The sequence below is a fragment of the Rhineura floridana genome, chromosome 20, assembly GCF_030035675.1.
Source record: "Rhineura floridana isolate rRhiFlo1 chromosome 20, rRhiFlo1.hap2, whole genome shotgun sequence".
NCBI lineage: Eukaryota > Metazoa > Chordata > Lepidosauria > Squamata > Rhineuridae > Rhineura > Rhineura floridana.
In genome coordinates, this window is record NC_084499.1 from 18,781,028 (window position 1) to 18,800,217 (window position 19,190).

General features: G+C 44.4%; 1 protein-coding gene across 1 annotated transcript in view; it reads left to right on the top strand.

The window, feature by feature from the left end:
- FIBCD1 (fibrinogen C domain containing 1) overlaps positions 1-19,190 on the top strand; it is a 66,438-nt gene that overhangs the window by 42,087 nt on the left and 5,161 nt on the right. The window contains exons 3-4 of the mRNA XM_061603881.1: positions 1,936-2,095; positions 3,104-3,240. Coding sequence (XP_061459865.1) covers positions 1,936-2,095; positions 3,104-3,240 — 297 coding nt within the window. The remainder of the gene's footprint in view (positions 1-1,935; positions 2,096-3,103; positions 3,241-19,190) is intronic.

A 19,190-nucleotide genomic window follows, 5' to 3' on the forward strand; every position in this document is an offset into this window, starting at 1 on the left:
GCACTGTTTCCATTCAGCTACATTCCGTCTTCCAACAACAACTATGTTCTTCATTTATTTATCAAGGAAATGTCTTAATTGCTTTCATTCCAAAGAATCTCATCTCACTGTCCACTGTGGCAACATGACGTGACTTACGTAATTACTCATGTTGTCGTTACCCTGTTCATTTCAATGCAATGGAAATGCAATGCAAACAGCGGGGGACAACACCGACCGTAATCTATTACATATCATTTGTGGACTGAAAGCCACAACCACAACAGCAGATACCGACCACATTCGCTGGAGCCATTTCCCTTTCGGACATGGACTGAATAAGCAGATGCTGGCAATTTCTGCTCCAATTTCTGCCAAAGGACATCCAGTGATGGCTGGTGCCCATTGGGACAGATGGGGTGGAAGGCAGAGAGACCAGAGTAAGAGGACAGACTAAGGTTGGTAGGATAGAGTCCCATTTGCCCTTACAGACCATCCTCCACTGCTGATATCACCACCTTCCCTTTAGGAGCCACCTTCCTCACCTCACTTGACAAAAGGCAAGCAGAAAAAGATATCTGAAGAGAGTTTCAAAGTTTCGGTAGGCATTTTTCAGGTGACCTGGTCCCAAGGCATTAAGGCAAGGATGTGACCCTCCAGATGTTCCTGGACTACAATTCCCATCACCATCATTTCTGATCATTGGCCATGTTGGCGGAGGCTGATGGTAGCTGGGGGGCACCAAAGTTCCCCCGACCCTGCATTCAGTTCGTCGCCAGCTCCTCCTCTTTGATTTATACTGGCCATAGACCAAAAGTGAATTTTTAAAAATCAGCAGAGTACATCCCAAAATCTCAGTATTAGGACCACTGAAATAGAAGATCGCTTATATTGCTAAAGTGTTGCATACATTAAAACTCAGAAAAATTGAATCAAAAGAAAATAAAACCCAATCAACCTGTTGACGGAAATGACAAGATATGCTTTTGGTCGCTGGTGGCTCCCTTAGCCTAATTTTGGCAACCGCCAGAGCAAAAAATCTGCATCCTTTCTTATTCGCTTAGCATCTTTAGCTCCCAGAAAAACTAAAGAGACTACCAGAAATCATTTGTTATTATATTTGTTTTTCCTTCCTATCATAAAAATGAAATACTCAATACAGTTCACTTGACACATTTTTTCTTGTTGTAATAAATGAAAAGCGTCTTCTGTTTTAATTTCTAAATGTAGCTCTCTTCCAGAAAATTCAATCAAAGCAGATTGTCCTTGGAGAGAGAATGAAATAAAGCTACGGATCAGCAACCTTTTGGGGGCCAGTGAGCACATTTGGAAGTTTGAGAAAGTGCCTTGGGAACCAGTCACAAAATGGCTGTTGGGGGGGCTGGCAGAATGGTATTAACATAGGAACATAGGTCAGACCATTGGTCCATTGACCTCAGGATATACTGACCAGCCACGATTTCAGGCAGTGAACTTCATCAGCCTTACCTGGAGATGTCATTGGGGGCTGACTCTGGAACCTTCTGCATGTAAAACAGATGGTCTACCACTAAGCTATGGCCTTTTCCCAAAGAGAGTCAGGACCACAAAATGGTACATGCATCCCCCACCCCAGTCAGTCCCCCATCAATGGAAAAAAGGCGCATCAGCCAACACCATGCTCAGTCACAGAGAGAAGCCCTTCGCACCTTTCCTCTGCTCAGGACAGAAGGGAAGCCCTAGTCATCCAGAGAAATGCAGGTGTGTTTAAGGGGGCGAGTTCATTGTAGAAGCAGGAGAGCCAATGCAAATGATAACTGATTCTTGTGCACTGAGGACTTTTGAGGGAATATTTGCTGAGACCTTTTTGCAGGCAGCATAGGAGGTTCTGATGGGCGCATTGGTGCCCCTGGGCGCAACCTTGGCATCCCCTGAAGTAAATCATAGTGATTTGGACTTTTTTCTTTTTCTACCCAGCTGCTCTCGGAGAGCCAGACCAACATGGCGAGACTTGTGAGTTCGGTCAGCGATATCCTCGACACCTTGCAGAAGGATCGCAGTGTGATCCGACCTCGGCTCAAGGCTGACCTTCAGAAAGCTCCATCTCGGAGTGCCCGGCCCAAGGGATGCTCCAATGGTAAGAGACCAGGCGTCCTTGTCTCCTTCTAGGGGCAAACATGAATATATATATGGGCCATCAGCCACAAATAAAAATGTTACAGAATATAAAATACATAAGATTGTTAAAAGAGAAGGGGGGAAACTCAGAAAGCAATAATAGATTGTCCAAGGGAAATTCATAGGGTCACCATAAGTCGTAGTTGACTTGGAGGCACATAACAACAACAACAACAACAAGGGAAATTGAAGTGGATTGTAACCAACTGAGGATACACGCTAGATTTAAAACATCCCAAGAATCCTGGGAACTATAGTTTACTTCTCACAGAGCTGCAATTCCTAGCACCATTTTCCTACCACCGTGGTGGATCTGCACCTTTCATTTTCAGGATATTTCACTTGAGGTTAAGACTGAAATGAACATGGGAAGCTGTCTTGTATTGAGTCAGCCTCACTGGTCTGCCTAGCTCACTACTGTCTACACTGGCTGGCAGAGGCCCTGCGGGATTTCAGACGTTCTCTCTCTCAGCCCTACCTGGACTGCATGGCTCCACCACTGAGCTACGGCCCGGCCCCATTTGTGAAACTTTCCCACAAACCTCTCTGAACTTTGCTTCTGAAATTGGACTATTGAAGGAGCCCTTTCCCCCCGTCTTTCCATAAACATATGACTTGGCCCCAAGGGTGCCAGTTGCTCTGTGGGGACTGAAACAGAAAGGGGTTTGTTTTCTTGCTTAACAAAGCCAGCGGGAAGCAGTCTCCCCAGGCGCACACTCCCCCAGCTATAGCTCACTGCTTTATTCCTGGTGCAAACGAGCCCCCTAAAAGCCAGAGAAAGAGAGAGAGAGAATCAGAGTTGTGCTAGAATTTCATGTGCCGAGAGTCTACAAAGAATTATGCGGCAGCCAGTTAGAGTAGGCGAGAGAGCCCGGAGCCAAGAGCTCAAAGAGCCGGGTTGTAATTTTGACAATTAATTAGACCGCTCGCTGTCTTTTTCCGCCTCCCTCCCCACCTTTCCTTGCAGGCTCCTGGCCTCGGGACTGCTTTGACATCTATGCAAGTGGGCAACAGGAGGACGGGGTCTATTCCATCTTCCCCACTCACGACCCTGAAGGTTTCCAGGTCTACTGCGACATGGCAACAGACGGCGGAGGATGGACGGTAAGTGAGGCTGCGTCTCCTGCTTTGCGCGAGTCTCTCGGACGCGCTTGTCGAAGGAGGAGGCCCCTTGGCTTACCACCTCCCTTGGCTGGTCAAACCGTGCAGCCGGCCGTTGAGGTTGGAGTCAGAAGGCAATGGCGAGGAGCAAATTCTGGATGACAAGGGAGGGGGGAGGAGGAAAGCTGGTCATTTTGATTTCTCTCAATTACTCTTTTTTTCTTCACCATCCTAAATTAAGTTTTTCACATTTCACACGTCAGTCTGCGGATCTTTTTTTTTTAACATTCTCGTGAAAATGTATTAGCATTTTAGTGCGAATGTCTCCCAATATGCACACGTTGTGTGTAATTTTGCCTAATAGACATACTTTTTTTGCAAAGCAATGTACCCTAATATAATGTATCTTTGTATGTTATTTTTTTCTAATATGTGCATTTTTGTAGGCATGATTTGGCTGTAGAGCTGCGTTGCAAAGTTCAGAGGAGGGCAAATTTTGAGGCGTGGCTATGTTTTGGTTCACATATTGTTTTGGAAAGTGTGGATCCCATAAGTTCTCCTTTAAATGCAAACTGAATTGAATTTCTCTGCAATCCCTGCTGAGAACTGATCCAGGCTCCACATACATACTGTAGTGCTGCCTCCTCGGCTGTCTCTTGGTCACACTAAACAGCAATGAAATCTAGAAACTAATTTTATGCCTAGCGATAAACAAACAGAACATGTAACTATGCTGGCATACAGACAATCGAGTTTAGTATACGAACCTCACATTTATGTGTATTCTATCAATAATAAAGTTGGTATTATCGCAATATTTTGCATTTACTCTTGTATAGATTTACTTCCCATCTGCTCCTCTCCCAAACTGAGTGTATTTTATGTTGGCACTGATAATGCCAAGGCAGGTTTGTTTCATGTATGTTCTCTCTAAGCCCAAAAGATATAACCAAATATGGTTGTGATAGCAAATACCATTTGTTTTTCAACATTTCAACCTACTTAAAAAAAAAATCCTGTCCGCCGTGTCTTCCACGTTCCCAAAAATGTTATGTTTCCAACAGAAACAATCAAAGAACCTGGAAGGTATGAAGGCTGTTTCTAATTCAGCTGCTGACATAGTGGTCAGGTAGGGATGGGTGGTGAGAGACCTAATCCGTGAGCTTTGAGATTCAGTGGCATAAAAAGAGTCTGTATCTTAATTTCTGCAAGTATTGGAGATGTTTTTTAAATTGTTTTTTAAAAAAATTAAATTGTGTTTTAAATTGTTTTTAAAAGATGCGTTTTAAATTTGTATATTTGTTTTTAATGCTTTTCGTTACTGTAAACCGCCCAGAGAGCTTCGGCAATGGGGTGGTATACAAATACAATAAATAAATAAATAAATCTCAGGGCCAACCAGGTAGGATAAGTGGTGAGTAGGGATGGGGTGTGTGTAATGCAATTCAACTTGCATTTAAAGGCAAATTTGCACTTTCCAAAATAATTCATGAACCAAAATGCAATGACCTTTCAAAAATTTGCACTCTTCCAAATTTTGCAGTGCAGTTCCCCAGCTGACCAAGGTGTACAAAAATGCATGCACCAGGCTAAGGGGTGCACATCAATACATATATTAGTGAAAACAGCATAGAAACACATTTTTTAAAAAACAAAACAAAATCTCTTTACCCAGGCATTTGATGGCTGAAGGTGACTGCTCCTGGAAACCCAAAGATCAGTGCGGAAATAATGTTTTTAACTGTACCTGTGTTTTAGAATGTTTTAAACTGTTTTTAGAATGCTTTTCTTATTCTTGTTAAATTGTTTTGTTGCTATATTTGCTGCGCTGGGCTCCTTTGGGAGAAAGGGCAGGATATAGAATCAATCAATCAATTAATAAGGCACATTGCTTCTCAAAAACCGTGAACTTCAGGCAAAATGCACACAAGCATGTGCATATTAGGAGAAACAGAGCGACTGAAAGTTTATCCATGGCTCTGAACATGCCACTCCATCAAGTCTTTTGACCCACCATTTTTGAAAGCCAAGACAAAGTCATTGGCAAAAATCTGACACTTTTCCCCCTCTGGGAGGGTAGTCATCAATGTGACCTTCCCTGGGGTCATTATAGCATTTCACGTCTACAGCAAAGTTGCTTGGTTGGGGGATGGCTTGCGCCAACACTGCCTGCCTGTAGAAATTAATGAACAGACATGAAGAAATGCCAAAACAACGAGACAAGGAGACTGGAATAGAAACCGCTAACGGTGACAAAGTAGCTTCTTATGAGAGCTGGAAGAGTTAAGTCAGAAGGTTTGTTTAAGTAGGAGATAGCAATGGATGAGCTGATACTGAGAACTGTTTTTGGAAGGTGATAGCAAAATCAAACCAAACTAGGGACAATAGTCAAGAAATCAGAAGGCGGCTCAGACTGGGGAGGGCAGCTGTGAGAGAACCAGGAAAGGTCCTCAAAGGCAAAGATGTATCACTGAACACCAAAGTCAGGATCATTCAGACCATGGTATTCCCGATCTCTATGTATGGATGTGAAAGCTGGATAGTGAAAAAAGCAGATAAGAGAAAAATAAACTCATTTGAAATGCGGTATTGGAGGAGAGCTTTGCGCATACCATGGACTGCGAAAAAGACAAATAATTGGGTGTTAGAACAAATTAAACCAGAACTATCCCTAGAAGCTAAAATGATGAAACTGAGGTTATCATACTTTGGGCACATCATGAGAAGACACGATTCACTAGAAAAGACAGTAATGCTGGGAAAAACAGAAGGGAGTAGAAAAAGAGGAAGGCCAAACCAGAGATGCATCGATTGCATCAAGGACCTGAACTTACAAGATCTGAACAGGGTGGTTCATGACAGATGCTCTTGGAGGTCGCTGATTCAGAGGGTCGCCATAAGTCGTAGTCGACTTGCAGGCACATAACAACAACAAGAAGTAAAATCGCTGTTGATGAAGACAGCACTCAAGTTCAACTCAAGTTCAAGGTGCAATTCCATACAAACGTAAGAAGAGTCCTGCTCGATCAGGCCAGTGGCCCATCTAGTCCAGCCTTCTGTCGTCACAGTGGCTGACGAGAAGCCCCAATGGGAAGGACACAACCAGGATCTGAGCACAACAACTCTAACCCCGCTTGTGATTTCCAGCAAGTGGTATTCACAGGCATGCCTCCTCCCATAGCGGAGGGAGAACACACAAAGAGCCCTGTTGTATCAGGTCAAAGGCTCATCGAATCCAGCCTCCTGTCCTTGCAATGCCCCAATGGAAAGCCAACAAGCAGGATCTGAGTGCAACTGTACTCTCTAGCAACTGGCTCCTAGCAACTGGCATTGAGGCAAGCAGCCTCCGATAGTGGAGGGAGAATATAGCCATTGTGGCTAGTAGCCATCGATTGCCTTATCCTCCATACATTTGTCTAATCCTCTTTTAAAGCCCTCCAAGATGCTGGCCATCGTAGCATCTTGTGGGAGTGGATTCCATAGTTTAACTATGCGCAGTCTGAAGACGTCCTTCCTTTTGTCTGTCCTGAATCTTCACGTAGCTTGCAGTGGAAGAACAATGAGTGGATGGTGAAAGTGAGGGGGTCTTATTTTGTTTAGTGGGGTCTAGGATGTCGGAGGGCACTTACGCAGCCATGGAGATATCACAGGGACAGCTGCAAACGTCCCTCTTTTGAAATCAAGGCCAGGGGATGGTGAAGTGCTGAGGACAGCTTGGCAGATGTCTACCTTTGATGTAATAGGCATATGTGGCGATGGCAGTGAGGCCAGGTCAGAGGCCTGACTCACCGCGGCTCCTCCAATCCACATCCCTGACAAAACATCATGCATGATTTGCTGCGGCGCCCTTTTGGCAGGGCAATAGTGGATGCAAAGAATACTTTCTCCCTGCTCTGTTCAAGCCAATCTCGCTCGCGTCTATTACAGACGCTGGTCAAGAATGAGAGGCCTGCCAGAACAAATTGTTTGGGGGCTCAATCGCGGCTCGTTAGCTAAGAGGGAAATGCAGCGACTGTCACTTGGGACCCATTCATTTTCCTTCCCCTGCAGTCACAGTCTCTGCCATCGAAAGTGTGGCGAGTGGCTTTCAGCCTCGATGTATAAGGCCCCATAATGCACTGTACATTTAACAGCACTGTGATATCACTTTAAAGAGTCATGCGTTCTGCCAAAGAATCTTGGAAACTCTAGTTTGTGAAGGGTGCAGAGAGTGGTTAGGAGATCCCTATTCCCCACACAGAGTGACAATTCTCACAATGTTTTAACAATCAATCCCTCTTCCCAGAGGACTCTAGTATTTTTTTTTTAAACCCAACTGTGTCAAGATCCAATCATTCTGACCACAAGCTGTTCACTTAGCTTGAAGGCATGGTTATGGCTCCATCACCGATTGACCCCTGCGCTCTGCAGGTGAGGGTCTTCTATAGACCCCTTCTTCTCAGGAGGTCTGTTCCACACAAGCATTTAGTGTGGTGGCACCTGCCACTTGGAATTAAATATTGGACAGGCTCCATCTCTGTTGTCTGTTCAGTGCCTACTGAAGATCTTCGTCTTCCAACAAGCCTTAGAAGTAGAGATCTTTCCCAGTTGGCATCTGTATTGGAATTTTTGTAAAGATGTTTTAACTGTTTTTTCACTTCTGTGTTTGCTGCCTTGATGTCCTTTGGGAAGAAAGGCAGGATTTAAATTAAATACATACATTTCAGGGGAGGAACAGATTGCCTTTGGTAATCCCCAGTGATTCTTCATTATCATCATCATCATCATCGTATTTATATCCCACTCTTCCAACCCAAAAGAACAAATAATAAGATTTTCTTTTCCGAAAAGGCTTATTGTGCCTTTAAACAGCTGCACAGCACAGAGAAATTCAACTAGTACAGTTCCTCCCATTGCAGCATCTCCATCCTGGGAAAAGCTGCACCAGTTTATTTACTGGCTGTCTGGGAGATGTCCATACTTGCAGAGCGCAGCCAGACATACATTCACACACAAAGTGGCAGCCTCACCAAATAATAGCTGTAAATGGACTAGCTGCTGGGGTCTAAGAGAGCAAGGGCTTTATGCAGAGTCAGAGGGCTAAAGGACTCTCTCATCAGTAAGGCTAGGCAACACCAGGCCTCACCACTTTCTGAGGAGGAGAACGAAAGAAAGAAAGAAAGAAAGAAAGAAAGAAAGAAAGAAAGAAAGAAAGAAAGAAAGAAAGAAAGAAATCCAGGTTCACAAGTCTGTCTGGATAATCTTGTTGGTTGCAAATATATAACCTGTAGGCAACCTTGTTATCGTAGAAGGTGAGGACATGAGCGGGAAGGAAGGCAGGTCTTGGGGTGTGGATGGCACCTTTCCAGGAAAGCAAATCACCCTGCTTCTTTTTTTTTTTTTTTCAATAATTTTTATTCAGATTTTCATAAAACATACAAGACAAAATCATAAAACATTCAAAGACAAAAAACAAAATCAAAAATAGTTAAACAAAAAAAAAAAAAGAAAAAAAAACAAAAATAAAAAGTAAAAAGTAAAATATTGACTTCCCATTTGTCAAAGATCAAATCAGTTATAAGTCTATAATATATAACAATCCTGTCTCTTAAGTCATATTATAAAATCACTTTCCTCCAGTAGTTATCTTACTTAATCATCAAATCTCATAAACATTACTTTATTCTTTCCACAAAAAGTCAAAGAGAGGTTTCAATTCTTTAAGAAATATATCTATCAATTTTTTTTTCCAGATAAGCATATCGATTAATCCATCTCATTACTAATTATGATAATCTTATTGTCATAACCATAGTCAAAATAAACATTTCAATTAATCCATCACATCAGAATCTGTTAGGTTCAGTAATTTCAGTAGCCATTGTTCTATTATCCCTATTAGTTCCATTTTCCATCTTCCATCTTCAGTAGTCTTGTTAAGTCCAGTAATTTCAGTATCCAATCTTCCATTATCAGTATTCCATAATAATCTTGCTGTCAAAGCCATAGTCATATAGTAAGAGTCTAATGGGAATTACCTCTATCCCAAATATTTTCTTGCCATCCATTCTGAATAGGTTGCTGAAATACAGCTGTAAAATCATATCTCTGTTCTTTTTTTCAAAATACACTGGGTCATCCCTTGAAAGTTTTTCCATTGTCACATGGCTGCAGTTAATTCCATAGATTTTCTCTATATTGGGCTCCATCACATCATTCCAGTCCAGAAGATTATCCATGCCATTAATAACTTTATCTCTAGAATCTTCATTAATTTCTTCAGAGATAACATTGAGTTCCAAACAATAGATTTTATTTCTAAAGTCCATAGACTCCAAATCTTGTTCCTGTTCCACGTTTGTTCCAATCTCCGGGATCTCCTCTCTCACAGGGACCCCTGTTCCAGTCTCCAGGGTCTCCTCTCTCACAGGGACCCCTGTTCCAGTCTCCAGGGTCTCCTCTCTCACAAGGACCCCTATGTCTTTAATCTCCTGTGTCTCCAAACAATAGATTTTGTTTCTAAAGTCCATAGACTCCAAATCTTTTTCCTGTTCCACGTTTGTTCCAATCTCCGGGGTCTCCTCTCTCACAGGGACCCCTTCCAGGGTCACCTCTCTCACAGGGACCCCTATATCTTTAATCTCCTGCTTCATTTTACTCAATTCAACTTTCAGCTCCTTACAACCCTGTCGCAGGTTTTGTTTCGTTATCTCAATCTCATCCATTATTTTCTGAAACATAGTTATTTCCAGCTTCTCAGCCACTTTCTTAATTGCCATTTTAAAAGAAAAATATAGGAAAACCACTTCTTATTTCAGCAACAATTGGGTTAATACTCCAAACTTGGTGACATCACAGTATAAACAGAGCAGACAGCCTTATCTCTCCATAGTTAAGTAAACAAAATGCAGTTCCCAGGATCGAAACAATTAATGGCAGTCGTCAAGAAACAGATTCGTCAAAATAAAATAGACCAAAAAGAGAGTAGTCTCAGACAGTATAATATTCTTCAAAATAAAAATCTGGAATAGAAATCCCTCTTCTGTGTATATCTTTAGAATGCAAATCCAGGACAGCTTTTTGCAACAAAAACAGAGATAAGCTATTAATTAGTGCGTAGCAGAGAGAAGTTATGGCTCCCCAGTGAGATGTCAAAAACCGATCAATCTGGCAAATCTCTTTTAAACAGCAACAATTTAAGTCAAGTAAAAGAAAAATATAGAAAGAAGGGTGCTTGCCTGTTAGTGCGTTCTCTCTTAGAAGATAAGATGAACGTTCGCTTTAACAGATAGAGCTTGCTGTTAAAAATCCGTCCCACCTTCGTCGGCTGGACCTCGTCCCATAAATTAATGAGATCTGGTCGTCCCAACAAAAATAGGCTTTGAGGTTAATCTCTTCGTTTCTCCCTACCCGGGAGAAGTTTAATCAGTCAAAAAAAAAAGAAAAAACTGACTGATATATCTGAATAAGCTTCTTTTGAGGCAGGAGCCCGTCTCAAAAGCAGGCACAGGCTAAGTCACCCTTCCCTGCTTCTTAAACTCTGAAGCTGTGACTTAAGTATTATCAGAGAGCTGCATGAAGGAACAGGTGGTGAGGCTCATAGGGTGGAGGAGACATTTGATTCAGTTCGCATTTCAAGGCAAATTTACCTAATGTGTACTTTCCAAAACAGCACGCGAACTGAAATGCAGCCTGCCTTCTAAATTCGCTCTTCTCCGAATTTTGCAATGCCGTTCTCCACCCCAAGTCTTGTGCATAAAAAGGCATATAATGAGTGAAAATAACAGACGAAACGGCATTATATCAGGGGAAAATCACTTTGCAAACATGTCCATATGGGCCAGATTGCAAACAACAGCAACAAAAATGTGTGCATTAGCCCTCTCATGAAAATTCATCAGCATTTTAGTTCAAATGTGTCCTAATGTGCAATGTTTCTGTTTGCCACTTTCCTAATCCACATTTTTTGCACAGCAATCTTTCCTAATGTAATGTGCTTTTGTATGTCATTTTCACTAAGACATGCATTCTAAGCACATTTTACCCATTACTGGGCTGGAAAACTGCACCATAAAATCCAGAGAAGGGCAGATTTCGAAGGATGACTATATTTCCATTTGCATGTTGTTTTGGAAAGTGCGGGTTCAGCAGGGGCACCCTTAAATGTGAACTGAATTGAGTTTCTCCCCTCTCTGTACTTGGGAAACAGCTCTGATAAAAGTGTGGCTATTTTCTTTTGTTCATCCACGCTTCCTCCAGGACAACCGAATCAACCTGCACGAACCAGATCTGGATATAAACACTCTCCTACATGCCCCCCCCCCAGCATTTTCTGAAAGCCCACTGGGAGACAGGATGCACGTTAAATGGCTCATGCACCCCTTTGGATGAGATCATATAATTTCTTCATCTAAAAGCTCAGGTTGCCAGCCCAGCCCTTAAGAAGCTGAGGTAGAAGATTCACTTGCCGGTTTCTTGCACTCACAAGAAAATGGAGCACAGACTGGATGCACACTATTGCGCGGATTCAAAAAGCAACACAGCCTACATAAGCCCATACTGGGCCCTGCTTAGAGGGGCCAATGTTCATGTCCATGCTGTTACAGAGCAGGGAAAGAGCCGTAGCTCCACTGGTAGAGCATGTGTTTGGCAGACGGTGCCAGGTTCGATCCCCCAATGGCATCTCCGGGTAGGGCTGGGAGAGACGCCCTGGAGAGCTGCTGCCAGTCAGTGTTGACAATACTGAGCTAGATGGCCCAAGACTTTGACTTGGAATAAAGCAGCCTCTTTGGTTCTTGGTTTGAAAAAGTTCAGAAAAGGCCAACCAAAATGATCAAAGTGATGGATAGAGAAAAAAATGGATTTTTTTGGGGGGGGGGGGAATTAAAAAAATATTTTTTCTGCGGTTATTCTGAGTTTTATTCTGGGCCTTCACATCTCGAGGATGGAGTGACTCCCCTTTGAGGAAAGGTTACATCGTTTGGGCCTTTTTAGTTTAGAGAAAAGGTGAGTAAGAGGCGACATGAGAGACTCATATAAAATTATGCCTCGCATTGAGGAAGTGGATAGAAGTTTTTTCCCCTCTCTCGTAACTAGGGGTGGGTGAGAATTTCGATTCAGTTCGCATTTCAAGCAGAATTTATCAAATTCGCACTTTCCGAAACAATATGAGAACCAAAACACAGCCATCCTTCAAAATTCGCATTTATTAGTATTTTGAGATGCAGTTTGCAAACTAAACAACATTTGCAAAGATGCATATATTAGGGGAAAGTGTGCATGAAAAAGAATACATGAGTAAAATACATGAGATGCAAAAAGGCATAAAATGACGAGAAATGGCTTGCAAAAATGTGTACCTTTGTCAAAACTGCCTACAAAAATGTGTTTATTTGGAGAAATTTGCACTAAAATTGGGGAGAGTTTTCATGAGGATTTATTTTTAAAAAATTGGCAGATCCATGTAGAAATGTAGAGAACTGAATTTAACACTAGAAAAATGAGCAACGGAGAGAACCGAAAGAGACAGATCTTCCCATCCCTACTCATAACACTAGAACTCGTGGACATCCAATGAAGCGGAAGGTTGGAAGATTCAGGACAGACAAAAGAAAGTCCTTCACACAGTGGGATATGGACCGGAGGAGCCGCGGTGAGTCAGGCCTCTGACCTGGCCTCACTGCCATCGCCGCGTATGCCTATTACATCAAAGGTAGACATCTGCCAAGCTGTCGTCAGCACTCCGCCATCTCCTGGCCTTGATTTCAGAAGAAGGACCTTTGCAGCTGCCCCTGTGATTTTTCCACAGCTGCTCAAGTGCCCTCCTACACCCTCACTTTCACCGGGCTGATCTGGCACGCTCGTCTTACATTCTCTGTACACATGCTTTCCCCTTCTGACAAAATATCTAATGCTTATCATGGGGAACGGTCGGCTGATGCACTTGTCCTCAACAAACACTGCCATTTTGCGTCTCCCATGTGCATTTTCAAGTTAAGCTGCACGAAGTTGTGCAAAATTACAACTCTGTGCTTGCGACAAAGAACAAACGACAGCATCGTGCCTGCGTACTGACTAGTGCCGTTTCCCCTCGAGTCAATGTCAGGGTTAGAGAAAAAGAGTTGAGGAATGATGGAGACTGGTGGGATTAGATTCCAACACCTTGGACAGCTCCTTGGAAGTTCAGATGAATACCTGGAGCGGATTCCCCGCCCCACTGACATCAAAGCCACCAGTCTGCACTGGAGAGGAAAGGTTAGCGCTCTTGCATTCAAGCCAGAAAGGTTAACAAATGTTGCACTCCTTCACACCCTCGCTGCCTCAGATCCTCCAAAGGGTGACAAGTACTGGAAGAGTGACAACCTAAAAGGCACCGGGAGATGATAACTCAGATATTTATGTGCCTATTTAAAGCCAGCACAGTCAGCGGGATGCTCTCAGCTTTGAGAAGAAAATAGTTTAACATCCCAGCAATGCGCTGGCAGCAACATACCTCAACAAGTCTGTCAGTATGCCAGGCATGTCACGACTGAATCCAGACCTTGAACATCAGACATGCCCTGCCAAGCATGGCTGTGGAAGGTAGCCTAGATGAATGTGTATTTTGAGGGCTCCAGGCTTTCAAGGCTTCTGATTCCTCCATCCCCAATCTTAGGAATATACCCTATTAAATAGTTGCTTATGAACTTGTTGCTTAAAATCTGTTGACAAGGCAGACAGGCCAGTCTCCCTCTGGAGGACATTCCAAAGACTTCTCAAAGTTGGTACCCCCCAGATGTCTGAGACTACAGCTCCCATCATGCATGATCTTTGGCCATGTTGGCTGTGAGGCAGATGGGAATTGGAGTCCAACAACATATGGAGGGCACCAGGTTGGGGAAAGCTGGTCTGGGTACTAGATCCTCTACCTCCTCAGCTCAGACATTAGGGGAACTTCAGATCCATATGGGAAAAGATGAGATATCTTGGCCCTGGGGCTCTTTCAGGCTTTGAAAGTCAAGACCAGCAATTTGAATTCAGCCTGGAATCCAGCTGGAAGCCAGTATAGTGGTGGGGTGTCCTACTTTACAGAGACCCATCCTCTGTTTGAAAGTATTCTTTGCTTCAACCGTCATCCCTGGCTCCCCAGATTTTCCTAAGGCACAACTCACATTGTCCTTCAGGGAGGACAGGAGTTGGAGTCCAGCAACATCTGAGGACTCGACGTTGAAGAACAGTGCTCGGCTTGAAGGACTGTGCAGCCCAGATCCAATTTAAAAGTTTGTTGTTTTATGTCCCTTCAAGTCAGTTGTCCATCAACAGTGAACACCTGGACAGCAGAGGGAGCAGGTCACCTAGTCGCAGATGCATTTGTTTCTATTTCAGCGATAGCAATTATTTCTAAATTTGGATCTGGACATATAAAATAGCCTGTGCGCATTTTATGCATATCTGTGCCCTCTTTTTTGGCGATGCGTAAGTGGCATCTCTCCTTTCCAGTGAGGTTTATGCTGCATCAAAGTCATACGCTGTGGAGTGGTGTGACAAGCTCTGGTTATTAAAAACCACTGCTGTCAGTCTCTGGATGAGTGAAGCCATTACAGGGTGATTTGTGGGGGGGGGACACTGAGACCAATTGCCTGAATGCTCGAACACACTGCAAACCTCTCTAGCAAGGTCACACCTCATCGCACCCCTGAAAAAAACCATGTACAATCTAGGAGATAGGCCAGCTCCTGTTGACGCAGCCCCAGTGGTCAAGATTCCTGTTATTTGCCTCTAGCAAGCAGCATTACCTAGTGGACAGCAGTGCTTGGAAAAGTTACTCTTTTGAACTACAACTCCCATCAGCCCCAGCCAGCATGGCTACTGAATTGGGCTGATGGGAATTGTAGTTCAAAAAAGTAACTTTTCCAAGCTCTGGTAGCCAGTGGCCTCAACCAGATGTAACGCTAAACCATGGTTTAGCATTATGAAAACAAGCTGCGGTAGGCTAGGGTTCTTGCACTTCCTCCCCCTCCCCCCGCCTCTCCGGTATGACTGCAAGATTTTCAGAAGCTTTTGCATCCACTTCAGATTAACTGCCATTGGTCCTGACGTACAAACATGGACAACTTGTGGTTAATCTAAACTATGGTTTGTTAAAACAAGCCAACTTCAAGCTATATTTTATGAAGTTGGTTTATTTCAACAAACCTTAGTTGAGTTTAGCCACAGTTTAGGGTTTGGATGACATGCTAAACTGTGGTTTATCTGAAACAGGTCTTTCCAATCTTGTGGCCACACCTGAGGGCTCATGGCAGCTTATTCTGATTTGATCAGCAAAGCCATGTCCTGTGAAGGAACCAATATTGGAGTCTGGGAAGCTAGTGAAATCCAGATACTTCCAAGCCCCACCACCATGCACCAAATTATCCAGCAGATAATGCCAAGCACTACCGATCAACCAAGAGGTTCTGCCCTCTGACCTGCCCGGCGAGCCAATGGTTTTGAAATAAGAAGTTGGCAACTTGGCCAACCAACATTAATTTATTTTCTGACCTGGAGTACTGAGTTCTTAACCCTCATTTTTGAAACAATGACAGTTTCCTTTCTGATCCAGCAATAAAACCAAGCCGTCGGAAACACAGACACAATCACCATGCCTTAGCAAACACAGCAAATATCCTTTCTCCTCACAGTGGCTGTACTCATCTGCTTGTGACTCCATGGCCATCGCTGGAAATTTCAATCCTATTAAACCTTCTTATATGACAAACTGATGACAAGATTAAGGAGATGCCAAGCCCCCCTGTTCGGTTCAAGTTTCTAGCCCCCATGACCAGGGAAAAGCCAGCTTTAAAGAAACCGGCAAGCCATGTTTGGAGGGCCGTGGTTTCATATGCCGCTTTGCAGTCTGCACCCGTCTGTCTCAGTGCCGTCACTGAGGGGATGATCAGCAAGAGGTGTTTGTCAGCAAAGCTGTGCAGGCCGCTAATCTCCCAAGGCGTTTGTGTAATCAGGCCTTTACATGGAAGGTTATGACATGGGGGAGAGAGAGAGAGAGAGCTCTCTGCTAATGCACTGAGCCCCTCCAAGTCCTTCTCTGTAAGCACCGCAGATGAGTGGCCTACTTTAGAGCCCGAGGTCAAAGCAGATTAGCGAAGACGCTTCATTTATCTCCTAACCTTCCCATCTTCTCCATGCCACACGGATGATGGGAGCCAATAAACGGCGGCACCCTCCGCAGCAATCCGCTTTGGGCCCCTCTCCAACAAAAGTGTCCTTCTGCCGTCAAGCGACTCAGGCCAAAAGCCCTTTCAACGGGGATTAGCGGCGTCTTCTCAAGCGCTCAGTGTGCGGATAAAAATTCAGGCTCTAATTCTAGAAGGTAAGTCGTGCATGGATCAGAGTGGGGAGCACAGACTAAGCATCAGGGCGGATTCTTCCCACCCCACAGCGTCCGACTTGGATTCTTCTTCTCACCCCAATGGGGAAGAGCCATATCTCAGAGGCAGAACATTTGCCTTGCCTGCAGATGGTCCCAAGTTCAATCCCTGATGGCATCTCCAGGAAGAGCTGGGAGAGACTCCCCCCTGAAACTCTGGAGAGCCACTGCCAGTCAGTGTAGACAGTACTGAGCTAGATGGACCAATGGTTGGACTCAGTGTAAGGCAGCTGTCTAGGTTCCACCCCACAACCCTAAATTGGGGTTGGCACATTGGCCTAGTCCTCTGGTTGACCATCTAAACTAGGACCGGGGAATCTTTTTCAGCTTGAGGGCCGCATTACCTTTTAGGCAACCTTTGGGGGGCCACATGCCAGGGATATGTGTGACCAGAAACAAAAGTGGAGCCACAAATGTTAGTTTACTCACACACCCCTCTCTGTCCTCTATCCAGGCAAGCAAGAAGGATTTCAGAGTTCAAGGGCATATTCTAGCCAGGCATCCAGCCAGCCAGCCAGCCAATCTAGTATATTGTATGCCGCTTTCCATCACCAGGTGACCTCAAAGCGGCTTCCACAGCAAGAACGAAACAATACAATAAAAACAATTCAGAACATAATAATAATAATAAAAAGACCTACAACAGTATCAATAAATAACACCACAAAATATCACAAAACAGGCTGAAATCTCAGACCAATCTAGTTTGCAAAAGAAAGAGAGAAACAAATATACAGTAAAGTCCCATCATGCTATAACACTCCATATCCTTCGAAGAAGGCTGTAACCGATTCCTTGGTAGCAGTGCCTCCCCCCAGGGTCCAGATAGGCTTGCTTCCATCTCCACGTCCTCGCTCAGCTGCGCTTTGCTCCCCTAGGAAGACCAGCTTGAATTTCCTTTGCGGGTTCCTGAAGTCTCCTCCCGTAGACATGGTGTCTGGCTCCGGGAAGGGGTGATCCCCTGGCAGAGGAGGAGAAGGAGGGCTCACATGGCAAGATCATAGCAAGATCGCGGTCAGCCATTTTAGCAGAGAAGGGTGGGCTGGGCCAGGCCAGTGGAATCCTCAACAAAAAGATTACTTCAGAAGGCACGTCTAGTCCCTGGGGCTCTCAGCCTTCAGTGTGGTCGACCCACCATTTCTTACAAACCCGTGTCTTACTGAATTCTATGAATCACATGAATATTCTAGGAGAGTGCAAAGCAGGCTCAGTGATGGTTGTGGCAAAGGAACTCTGCACTTCTAAATTTACCACCACACTTCTGGGAAGTGCTGCCTGATATCCATTGAGACTGCCAGGCAGAAGGCAGGGAGTCCAACAGTAGGCGGAGCCAGAGCCAATGATAGGCAGAATCAGATCCAATGGCAGGCAGATCCAACTCATTCTAGTTTTCCCCCCATCCTCCTCCCTGCTGAGATCTGCAATGGCAACGTTGATGTCACATCCACGCCATACTTTTAAAACACTTTTTTTTCTCCCAAAGAATCCTGGGAGCCATAGTTTACCCTTTACAGAGCTGACAATTCCCAGTAACAAACTACAGTTCCCAAGATTCTTTGGGGGAAGCCATGTGCTGTAAATGTCTGGTGTGGATATGACCCAAACCAAAGGAAGAGGAAGCTGGCAACCAGTGCAACTCCCTGGATTTGTTGTGGGTGAGGAGGTGAGGGCAGACTGAGGTTGGTGGACTAGCCTCTGCTGGGGGATGGGGGAATATTGCCTTCCTGCTGATGAGCTTTCCAGAGATATCTGTTGGGCCAACTCTAACACTGAAACCTTCTGTGGACCTTCTGCCAAAGCACTGACAGATGCTTGCATGGTTGCCCAGCAACCAGTCATTCTATCTTCTTTGCCACTCTTCCCTTTCTATTTTAAGGCTTGCATAGACTGGCTGGCATGAAACCAGCTAGAAAGTGATGAAATGGCTACAGTCAACACAACGGTGAGAAGAAGATACCTAGAAGCAAAGTGGAAGGCAAAACAGGGGCCAAATGTGACTGTCCAAACCTCTGTCTGGCCCTCAGCTTTCTCCCTACTTCACTTGACATCCTCATTGAATGTTTTTGCCTGACTAGATTGTGTCCATGAACTGAAAGTTACCATCAGGGGAAGGGTTGTAGCTCAGTGGTTAAAGCACCTGGTTTGCATGAAGAAGGTCCCCGGTTCAATCTCTGGCACTTCCAGGTAGAGCTGGGAGAGACCCTTCCCTGCAACCCTGGACAGCTTCTGCCAGTCAGTGCGGACAATACTGAACTAGGTGAACCAATAGGTCTTACTCAGTATGAGGCAGTTTTCTATGTTCCTGACCCTTATCATACTTCTGGCTTGCCTTGATGAAGGAGGGGTGTGTGTGTTCAGAAATTAGCCTACAAAGGCAAAATTCACATTTGTTGCTCTGTCCACTTTTGCTCCGATCCGGCCTGTCAGTGACATGTGGCCCCTATAAGGTTGCACAGAAGAGAATGTGGCCCTTGGGATGGAAACGGTTCCCCACCAGTGCTAGATACGGTACCCCAATTCCTACCCTCAACCATGATTAGCCAGAGGGGGAGCATCAGTAATGAAAATG